At 40.7% G+C, this 11,331-nt stretch overlaps 1 protein-coding gene across 4 annotated transcripts; it reads left to right on the forward strand.

Annotated features, from left to right (window-relative positions):
- The first annotated feature begins 744 nt into the window (after positions 1-744).
- On the forward strand, positions 745-10,998 carry RNF138 (ring finger protein 138). Of its 4 annotated transcripts, none has more exons than XM_031612885.2 (8): positions 745-1,089; positions 1,358-1,484; positions 2,386-2,551; positions 4,022-4,137; positions 5,134-5,202; positions 6,084-6,189; positions 7,139-7,246; positions 8,553-10,998. In XM_031612885.2, exons 2-8 carry the CDS (start codon positions 1,378-1,380, stop codon positions 8,619-8,621), a joined length of 741 nt encoding a protein of 246 aa, XP_031468745.2. In that variant the 5' UTR covers positions 745-1,089; positions 1,358-1,377; the 3' UTR covers positions 8,622-10,998. The 4 variants fall into 4 exon arrangements, with proteins under 4 accessions (XP_031468745.2, XP_089993634.1, XP_089993632.1 ...); XM_090137508.1 differs by having other exon boundaries at positions 7,173-7,246; XM_090137506.1 differs by having other exon boundaries at positions 5,137-5,202.
- Positions 10,999-11,331: the final 333 nt, after the last annotated feature.

The following is an 11,331-nucleotide window of genomic DNA, read 5'->3' on the forward strand; positions in this document are numbered from 1 at the left end:
AGGTTTATGTTCCTCCTGTACTGTACACCCAACATAAGTTTTCCAACACGAAGTCCTAAATTTAGTGCTAGAAAGGGTAGCAGAAAACATTTACCTAGTTAATAATCAAAGCTCTTGAACGTTATAACATATCTTAAGTGTGCTTAATGGTTTGTGAATACCCCCATGTTTGAACCACTACTTTATCATCAAGAAGAGTGCAGAAATGCCTTTGCCATTCATGCAGAAGGTGCTTGCAAACACTTTCCTCTGATTTCATACTGTCAGCAAGAGTCAGACTGTCCGTCTGCTACTGCTACCTGAATGAAAGGTGCCAATGACCCAGCTGGGTTGGCCATGGATTTATCTTCCTGAGCACCCGTGCTAACCTGTAGCACTTCCCCTAGCCACTTTGGGGGCCAGCATTTTTGTGGCATTTCTCCACGTCCGCATTTGCAGCATACTCAACACGGACACAACGATAGGGAGACAGTCAGTAGGGCAGGATCGCCAGCAGCACTCGCAAGGCCCCAGGCGGACATTTGGACGCCAAGACCTTTCCCAGATAAAGATTCTTTTAACTCTAGAAACTTTTGGGGGCCGAGAAGCTTTAACAGCAGAGCAGGACAACGTGCGGGTGCACCGCGCTGCCACAGGACCAGGCTCACACCCGAGCTCACCCACCCGCCGCCACAGAGGTCGCGGCCTCCAACCAGCGCCGCCCGCTCGCGGCCGGGCTCGGCGGGACGAAGCTCCCCTCGGTCGGCCGGCGCCAAGCGGGGCGGGGCTGCATCTTGGGGCCGCTACGGCCCGAAACACAGGAAGAAGAGAAAGGGAAGGAACGCCCGGCCCGCTGCGTCCCTCCGCCGCGGGTACGCCCACGGCACAAGGAAGAGAGAAAGGGGGCGGTGGCGCCGGGCAGGGCGGGGCGAGGCCGCCCCGCGGTATCGTAACAGTCCCGCCGGGCCGGGAGGCGATCGCCATGGAAACGCTGGCCCGCCCCGGGCCCGCCCCTGGCCCCCGGGTGACGGCGGCGGGGCCTGGACGCTGTTCGGAGGCTGTCCGCAGCCGCCGTTGAGTCCGCCGATCTCCGTCCGCGGGCTGCGGCAGGTAACGGCAGGGCCGGGCGGCGGGAGGGAGCGGGCGGCGGCGCTCCCCGAGCCGGCGCCGGAGGGGCGGGGCGCCGGAGGGGCGGGCGGCGCGCAGGCCCGGGCCCCTTCCCCACCCCTCCCCTCCCCCCGCCGCGCCGCCGCAGCCCGGCGCCCACCTGGCGCCAGGTGCCCCCCCCGCCATCTTCCCGCAGCCCTCCGGCCCGGCCCCGCGGGAGCGGAGCGGAGCTGGCCGGGTAGGACTGGCGTCTCGTCCCCGCTCCGCACAGACAGGCCCCGACGTGTTGCCATGGCTGAGGAAGCCGCCGCCGCGCGCTTCAGCGAGGAGGACTTTTACTGTCCCATCTGCCAGGAGGTGTTCAAAACGCCCGTGAGGACTATGAACTGCCAGCACGTGTGGGTATCCCTCCTCCCGCCCCCCTCCTTCTTTCGGAAGCGCTCGCCTCGCCTCCTCCGCCTTCCTGCCTTTATTTATTTCCCTGCCTTCTCCCCCGCCCGGTTTGCAGGTGCGGGGTCGGGGATGGGACGCAGCGCAGCCTCCGCCGGCCGGCCCGGCTCTCTCCTCACCTGTTTCTTTTGTAGCGAGCGGGGCCGTCCGTGAGCAGAGGCACGCCCCGGAACGGGGCCCCCCGCGTCTCTTCGGCGCCGGGCTGTGCTGCAGTTGGAAGCAACTTCCAAACCTGACTGAAATTGCGTTTTTAGCTTTATTTGTAGCTTCCTACTCGTTTTCAAAGCGATCGTAGCGGAGTTGTCTCTTGCAGTTCATGCGTTCGTAGTGGAGAGCTGTGTATGCTTTTAGGAACGTGTGATCGCCAAGTGCTGGCTGGTAGAAATGCAAAATAGCTTGGGTGGTTGATACATTGCTTCGAGGAAAAGAGGCCAGAGCAGATCCGGGAAAGCTAATGAAGCGGTATCTTCGGGAAAACGGCAGGAATGCAGCTTTTCACTATTCTTGGCTCCACTGAAGGACAATAAACAGAAGTTACTCTGATAAGATTTCCAGTGCCACGTGTCTACTGCTCCATTTAATATCTCATTAATGATCAATCCGGTGTCTAGCTCAGGAATAGTAGACAGAAAATAGTCAATTTTTACCAAAAATTCCCCTAATTTCCATATACTTCTTTTTGAGCTCTATTATTTCATTTTCCTGATGTTTATCTTGTAAAGATCTTCTGTTCAGTTGGGGGTTAACTCTGTTGTATCCCTTTCGAGCTGGTAATCACTCATCCCTTTTCAGGGACAAAGTATTGAACTTTCTCACTTTATTAATCTGCTTGGTAACTTTTTAATTTAGATTTTGCAGGAAGTGCTTCTTGACAGCTATGCGGGAAAGTGGAACGCATTGTCCTCTCTGCCGGGGGAGTGTGACTAAAAAAGAAAGATCATATCCCAAAAGGGCTCTAGATGTTGAAAACAGTATGAAGAAAGCTTCCGGGGGCTGTAGATGCTGTGAGAAGCAGGTAGAGTAAAACTTTACAGAAATTGAATAATAATTTTCTTAGTTTTAAACAGACGCTTCTGCTGTGTGCCATTCACGTGTTGGAGTTAACATAGCCTTTAGTGTTTTTTTTTTTTTGTATGGCTTATGCATGTAGTAGGTGTGCAGTGCCCGCCATCAGGTATCTGTTGGATATGCCTGATATAGAATAGGACCTTGGATTGTCTACAGTGACTAAGTGGAGTGCCAGTTTTTCAATGAGAAAAAATGAGAAAACTGAATACAGCTATAAAACTGTTACAAGTGAGTTAGCTTACTGAAAATGAAAGCTGGAAATATAGGGAAAGCTTTCACTGTGGAAGTAAAAGCAATCACAGCCACTCTTAATGTTTATATAAACTTACTAAAATTTAATTTTAGGACAACAAATATGAGTTGATTGCTCTATATATATGTACGTTCATATGAAGCTTCTCCCTGCCCCATATTAAATCAGTCTGTTTACTATGCCTTTGTAAAGCAGATATTATTTTCAGAACATTGACTCCACTGAGCTCTAGAGTAATCTATCTTCTAATATGAATGGATGCAGGATTTTAGCCACACATTTTATTTACCAGTCCAGGTAGTCTTCCTGTCAGCTTGGTCTCACTTGGGACCTCTGTCTTACATTGTGGAAAGAGGACCTTCTTGCCTTGTTCCTCAGTATACATTGTTACGTAAAAGCTGGAAGAAAGGAATGCTAACAAGTTGATAAATCAAAAGGGAGAATCAAGCAGATTCATGGATGAACTCTAGGCCCAGATGTATGATGTTGTCTTATTTGGCTTCTAAACCTGTAAGCACTTCTGACAGTGCTACTGAACCTGTAGTTCTGATGTGAGGCTTGTCAAGCACATCCAAATTCTGACAAAATGCAGGCAACTCATTACTGTCTTACCTTGCATCTAAGTTAGATAGGCATCCTTCAGCTGGTGTTCATTCCCCTCTTTTTCTTTTTTTTTCTTTTTTCCTCAAATAGAAAAATGATATATTATGAGAACACACTTAATATAAAACAATTTTTGCTCTGCACAAAAGAAGAGTGGGCTAGAGAAGGATGAAGGAGCAGTTGTGCATATCCCATCCTCATGGCCCCTCTCTGTGTTAGCTCCTCAGTGGTTAATCTTCAAGGTGAGAGTTTGAAGGTCCTGCAACTTTGTTTCAATCAGATGGAGTTTACTGGCATTTTTCACAGCTAAGAACTCTCAAAGTTGGCTGGCTGTTAAGAGTGTGGGGGGTGGGAATGCTCTCCAGTCTCATAGGGCGACAGAGAAGATCTTATCTTTGGGAAGAAGGCATTCATCCTGAGAGGAGAGGCATAAGTTAGTTTTTCTGTTGCGTGTGACGTCTAAATAATTCCTGCACACGTTACTTTCTGTTTGCAGAATTATTTTCCTTCTATCCTTGGATTACTTAGTATAATTTCAGTAATTTGACATTTCATTTACAGGTTAGGTTTTCGTGGATGAGACAGCATTATAAAACGTGTAAGAAGTATCAGGATGAATACGGTGTTCCTTCTGTTATTCCAAAATTACAAATTTCCCAGGATTCAACAGGGAACAGGTAATCAGGGTGATTTCTGTATAACACTGCATTTCTTTCTCCTAGCAGAAATTGTTTCATTTGTTTGTTTTTGTTGTTGGTGGTGGTTTGTTTGTTTGGTTTTCCAGGACGTGTTTTCTTCTATAATAATTATTGTCTGTGTTCTTAGGCTTAAAAGATGAGTTTTTTCCAGATATTTTTCTTTACTCAGCGCACAGAAGAAGACCTTTCTACATGATGGTTTGGAATGTCTTCTAAGGGTCTCTTCTAGAAATGGTATAATATTTCCAGCTTACTTGCTTTGCTTTGACAGCACTTGAGCAGCTTGCTTTGTAGCAGATCTCATAATATCTAGCCCCGAGGAAGTTCCCTTCTCCTTTTGTTCCTCTCTCTCCTTTCCCAGCTCTGTTTTAGTGGTTTTCCTGTTCCAAAACATTATTGTATTGTTGAAGCTTTTGTTTTCAGATTGACTTTGCTTTAAGCTGATCCTTTATGAAAAGTATAAGGAACCTTCAGCATATTACACACCATAATTCAGATACCATTTACCAATTTGCTTTCAGACAGTAAAGCTGAAGAACTTTCTTCCTCATACCTTCTTACTAATGTGTTTTGGCTTGGGCGTGGGGTTGTTACTTCTGTTTGTTTGCTTTTGGTTTATTTTTGAAAACCTTTTTCACATACTGTTTTCATTGACCTTTTATTATATATAGATTGTGCTTTATGCACTGTGTTGACATTCTGTTTTTAGCAGGCTGAACTTCTGTGCATCAGTATATTGAAAGCTGAAGTTCATTCAAACTGCTACCAGAACTAGTTGCAGCAGCATTTAACTGAAACATCTGGATATTGTTATGTGATTAATTAGTGACTACACCATAGCGGAATATTAGTGTTGTTATATGTTTTGTCTTGAAATTCATATTTTCTGGTATTAATGAATTTTAAGAACTTTTGATAGTGAAGTACAGTAACACCATTTTTCTTTTCTCTCTCTTTTTTTTTCTTCAAATAAAGTAGCAGGAATGATGCAGTATCAGCTAATGGAGAGATGGCTAATAATCAAATGCGCCAAGGAAATACAAGGTAAGCTGCTTATTTTCCTATAGTTATTATTAAATTAACTATAGTGTAAACTTATGCTATCTAAAACAAATAAAACTGCAGCAAATTCTGCTTTTAAAAAGTATTTAGTTTCTTCTTTGTTTGCATCGATACATTAGTTTTTTTCACTACTTTCTTGAACACAAAAGTATTACCAGCAAGTAAGAACAAGATGCAGTTGCAATTGGATAAAAAATATTTTGTGAAATCCAAGTCTCAGTAAGATGCATTTAGACATACAGATAATAGCCATTTTAAAGCAAATTTATTTAGAAGTAGTGATGATAGATGCTCTGTTAGGTCCACTGTTACAACAATAAAACTGTTTTTTTTTTGTTGTTGTTATCAGAATATGGGAAAGTAATCACAAAATGGCCAAGGTTGGAAGGGACCTCAAGGATCATGAATCTCCACTTCCCCCCTGCCACATGCAGGGCCACCAACCTCCCCATTCAATACTTGACTAGGCTGCCCAGGGCCCCATCCCGTCTGGCCTTGAACACCTCCAGGGATGGGGCATCCACAACCTCTCTGGGCAGCCTGTTCCAGTACCTCACCACTCTCTCTGTAAAGAACTTCCCCCTGACATCCAATCTAAGTCTCCCCTCCCTCAACTTAAAACCATTTCCCCTTTGTCCTGCAGTTTCAAAGAGTTGATTCCCCTCCTGTTTGTAGGCTCCTTTAGGTATTGAAAGGCTGCAGTGAGGTCACCCCGCAGCCTTCTTTTCTCCAGGATGAACAAGCCCAGCTCCCTCAGCCTGTCTTCAAGTAATGACAAGATAACAGATGAATTAGGCTTTCTGTAATACTACTTCCAAAACTTTTTTTTCCCTCTCTTTAACACTGTGTATTTCTGCTTACAGTGGACATCCAACTTTCAAATGCCCCTTGTGTCAAGAAGCCAATTTTACCAGACAACGCTTGCTGGATCACTGTAATAATAGGCATCTTTATCAGATAGTTCCCGTAGTAAGTACCCTTTTTTTTAAATAAGTTTTTACTTGTATATAATTCTTTCTACTTTCATTCTGATTATATGAGGGATTTTAAGTGTGCATCATCTATTCTATATCTTAACAGGCCACTGTGATCTGAGAAAGTCATAATACTTAAAGCGCTGCATTTAAATAGAGGTTTTCATTTGAAAATGCTTCTTGTCCAGCACCTGGTTGGTTTTAGGGCATTTCTCATGCAGCTGTCTCATTTAGCTCAATTTGAAACAAACTCAGTTTTATACTTGACACGCACTCCTTCATTTAGTATCTCAGTTCTGTTTTTATAGAATTCCATTTGTAACATAACTGTTGTTTTATTTGAAACCTACAGTTAGAAAGTAACCTAAGGTAATCAATAGCAGCAGAGGAGAAAAATCTGTTTTCTATTCTTTTCATCTGTAGAGGAAGAGTTATCTTTTCTTCAGGCTAACTTGATCATCTCAGGTGCATGAAAATCCTTTTAAACAGTGTCAGATGTAGCAATTAGCCTTGTATAGAAGAAACATAGTATTTGAGACATAGGCAGCCTCACAGTTTAAGGAAGGCAAAGATTCAGTATGCACTTTGTGTTGAGTCATCTGTGGTGAAGGCATGGAAGAGATTGGGAGAGATTGACACAGGGAGTTGAGATGTTTCTTTTCTAAATTTTATACAACAGGAATTAATAGAGTGGCAGACAGAAGTGATAGTCCTCCACTCCTTAGACAAACACTAACAAACTTGGAAAGCTGAAATGTAATTTTGAATATTACACGACTGAGATAAAGAATATCTAAAACTATATTTCTGTGTAACTATAGTAAGGTATAGTAATACTTTAGACTAGTTATTCCTGTAGAATGTGTTTTTAATGCATTCTGTATTATTACCAGTAGCTTTTTAAAAATTTCTTTGTTGTGTTTTTTTTTTTTCCCCAAATTCAGATCTGTCCTATTTGTGTATCTCTCCCTTGGGCAGATTCTAGCCAGGTTACCAGAAATCTTGTTAGCCATCTAAATCTGAGACACCAGTTTGACTATGGAGAATTTGTGGTAAGCTTTTTCTTCTTTATTAAGCAGGGGAGCAAATGGTAATTTTTTATTAGAAATAAAAATGCTAAAAAAAGAAAATTGGTTGTGCACTTTGTTTCTGCTCTGGACAGAAGCTGGAAGTAGTGTTCTTAACTTCCTGCTATCAACATGAAATGTTGCCAGGAGTAGATGTTGCCAACAGTTAAATAAGCACAGCTCCAAGCTGTTAACTTAGACATTCTCAATCTGAACCTTTTTTTTTCTGTAACAGTTCATTTTCCTCAGGAGAAGGGTATATAATGGGTGATACTCTGTTTTATTTGACATTTTTTACCTTCTGTGGCACCAGAAATTAAACCATAGTTCTCAGGACTCTAAGTTCAGCTTGAAAAGCTACAGCCTCTCTTCCAGTGTGTTGTGAAAGGGGCTGCAATGTAAAAAAGAGGTGTAGAGTTATTATTCTTTTGGGCTTATTTTGATTAAATGGCCATTGAGTAGATTAAAACCTGCATACCCATATGTAGTCACTGGGTGGATTGTAACTGAAGCAAACCAGTTGAGTCCTGCATATGGGCTTAGAGATTTGGAGAGTTCATTCTGTAGTTTCAAGAGTGTTAACAGAATTCAGGATATGCTGTGTTAGCCTTGTATAGAAGAAACATAGTATTTGAGACATAAGGAGCCTCACAAGTTAAGGAAGGCAAAGATTCAGTATGTACTTTGTGTTGAGTCATCTGTGATGAAGGCATGGAAGAGATTGACACGGAATTGAGATGTTGAGCTTGAATGCGTTTCGAGGGCTTGAGGATGCAGAATTGTTGATTGGAAATATGATTTGGGAAACCTGCCAGAATTGTACCAAAGAGATGTATTAGTCTGAAATTCACTTATAGTGATACAGTAACATCTTGGAATACATCTCTTCAAAAAAGCAGGATTAACCACCCATCTTTTGCGATACGTATGATACAATCTATGATTACTGTAGTCTGGAGATAAGGTTTTGTGTTTATTAATGGAAAAGGTTTTGGCTACTTGAGAGCCCTGGTAGAAGAGTTGTGTGATGCAGTCAGCTTTCCTGAGCTGACTGTTCTGCAATGTAACTGAGCCTGGAAGAGTAGGTGGACCATTCTGCTCAAAGAGCATTGTCCTGCTCATCAGAGTTCTCTGTCTCCTGGTTCTTGGTTAAATAAAGGATGCTGTGCAACATAAACAAATCAAATACTTACAGAAATACAGAGCTTCGAGTGGGGAAAATGAATTATTGAACTAGAAATTGTGGTACTTGATTATTTGACCATTTTGATAATATTTTCATTTTGTTTAGAATTATCAGCTTGATGAAGAAACCCAATACCAAAATGCAGTTCAAGAATCCTGTCATGTGAACTTTTAAAGTATGGACTTTAGACTTCTGTCTTACTGGTTATCCTAGAGGAAAAAATTACATGATTTCTGTTGATAATCTGAAACCTATATTAATAAAAGCTTGATTTTTTTCCACGTTGATAAGAACTTTTCATATATGGTTTTACTGAAACTCAAACTTGATATTTTTAATAAGATCCAGCTCTTGGAATCAGAGGCCTTTCTGGAACAACTTCATCTTTGTTGTCTCTAACTTCTACTACTCTGTTAATCACACAGTTTCTTTTACTAATGCTGGATATTCTGATTGACTGATAACAACTTTGAGAACAGCATTTTAGGGATGCAAAGATGCTCTGTTGCACTGTTGAATTTAAGTTCATCTTTCATCTCTAAGATAGCTGCAGGTTAACAATTTGTGTTGTCTTCCTGCTAGAGGACAAAGTTTTATTTGATGTTGTGATTTGTTCCTTTCCATTACTGTGTAAATGAAAACAGTGCCAGTGTAAGAAATCAAAATACTTGTTTTGTATAGATTAGCAATGCAGAGGTTTCTTTCACTAAGAAAGAATGATGCCATTGCCTGGGAATAATTACATCTATTTTCTTCCCTTTTTGAGCATAATTGAAGTAGGACACTTGATCAGAAAACTGAATGAGGAGTATTCTCCATCCTCCTAACTATCAGTGAAGATAGCCCCCTTGCCATATTTTCTGAGCAATTCATGATGGCATGCAAGAGGTGTACTTTCTTGGTATGTGAGTGTGACTAGCTAGTTTTTTATTCTGTTGGAGGTTTTTAAAAACTTCAGTAGTTTTAGGAATTTAAGTCACCGTCTGTGCTGTCTCTCACAGCAGACTGTGTAAGTAGAGCATTTATTGGCTTCGGACAAATTGGTGCTCAGACATGAACTTGTTTATTTTGTAAAGCTGTTTAATATGTGGACATCTGCTTCATTCAGAGGCTTGAAAAAACACTTGAAGAAAACCTTGCTGTAAATTAATTACCAACATTCTGCTATTCTTGATATCCACATTCTCAGCAAGACTGCCATTAAAATTGGAGGAAAAAAAAACCCAAAAAAGGCAACACCAATTTTGAATTTAAATAGGAAATGCATTTTTAAAAGAAATTCCAGATCTTTAATATTAATAGGAGGAAGGGGAAATAAGAAGTAAGTCATCTGCACAGATGACGTTTTCGGGGATTTAGACAGAGACATTTCTGAATGTATACCTTTGAGGACTGAACCTTCACGCTACGTGACTATGATCCACCATCAGACTGTTCTTAATGTGTACTGTATGCGTGGTGAAGTACACACCTGGTCTTTATTTATGCCTAGTTGGTGGTTTATATGTAACGATATCAGTTATGCAGAAGTACGACCTCCAAACTCCTGTCTGAGTATTCTCACTCAGTCTGTTTTAGTGTTCTTTTGACCACATACCGCTTTGGAGCACTTCACTGAAAGCAAAGGGAAAGGTTTGTTTTGATTTTTATTTTTTTCCCCCCTTTGTTCCTCTGCAAAGCCAACTATGAAACAGGGCAAAGGAATTTCAATGTAGCCTGATACTAAAGATTTGATTTTTTAAAAGAAAATGACCATGGTGTGTGTTTTTTTATTGCTGTATAGATTTGCAAATTAATTTAATTAGTTATGTGAAAGTTTGGTTAACTTCTTTAGATTCAATAAGTTATTTATATAATCTGGCATTAACTGCCTATAGCCAATACAGATTCAGAACACCTTGTGGACACTGGAACTGGGTATTTCTGTTACTTGAGCATACTTGGAAAATTGGAAATGGAATTACATCTACTTTAAAAGTCTGGGAAGCGAGTTCTTCTATAGCAATAATTAGCTGCCACTTGATACATAGTTGCTGAAGTAGCATTTTGTTCACATTTAAACAAAGAGACTTGAATGCATATGTTAAAGCAACAAATGTGTATCAATGCAATATTAAAAAAAAAAAACTTGCACGGTGTTTATTCTCTTTATTTGCATATGCTAATGTCTGTATTGGTAGGCACTGCCTTGCTTTTGAGATTTTAAACTTATAATAGGAAGAGACTGCATCCAGCACATTCACTAGGTAAGCATTTCTTGAAAATGAAACAATCTGTTTAAATATGCTGCTTCTGGTCATCATCTTCCATACTGAAACTCAAACATGCATAAAACGTTGTGTATTTGTAATGAGCCATGCTTGTATTTGAAACATAAAACCTTTACTAAAACATTGCTGTTGAATAATATGTTCATATTGCATTGTGTATAGTTGAAATATGCTGCATTATGTTTAAATCTTTCCTTTATTTTTTCTTCTATTAAAGTATTTTATTTTCTATTTGTTTCTTTGTTGCATAATAAAGATGATCAGTCTGTTTGATGCTGCTATTTCTTTTTCAGATGCTTTTTAATCTTCAGTTCATGGTCATTTATATGCTTTCATAGTTTTAAGTTGAGAAATAGTGTGTATGTTACTGAAACTAACATTTTGTGGCCTTAGCTTACAATCTTCTCGTGCTGACAGGCTGCTTTACATCACATCTTAAGATCTTTTCATGAAGCAAAGCTTAAAAAAATAAAATAAAATAAAATAAAAATAAAAAAGATATTAAAAAAGTTGGAATAAAAACTATTCCTAATAAATCTTTTTTCTCTCTCCTGTTAGTATATTGCTGTCCCATGCAAAGTTAATAGAGAACCTCCTAAAAGAAAGAAAGATTT

The sequence above is a fragment of the Phasianus colchicus genome, chromosome 3 (genome assembly GCF_987193195.1).
Source record: "Phasianus colchicus chromosome 3, bPhaCol1.hap1.1, whole genome shotgun sequence".
Taxonomy (NCBI): Eukaryota; Metazoa; Chordata; class Aves; order Galliformes; family Phasianidae; genus Phasianus; species Phasianus colchicus.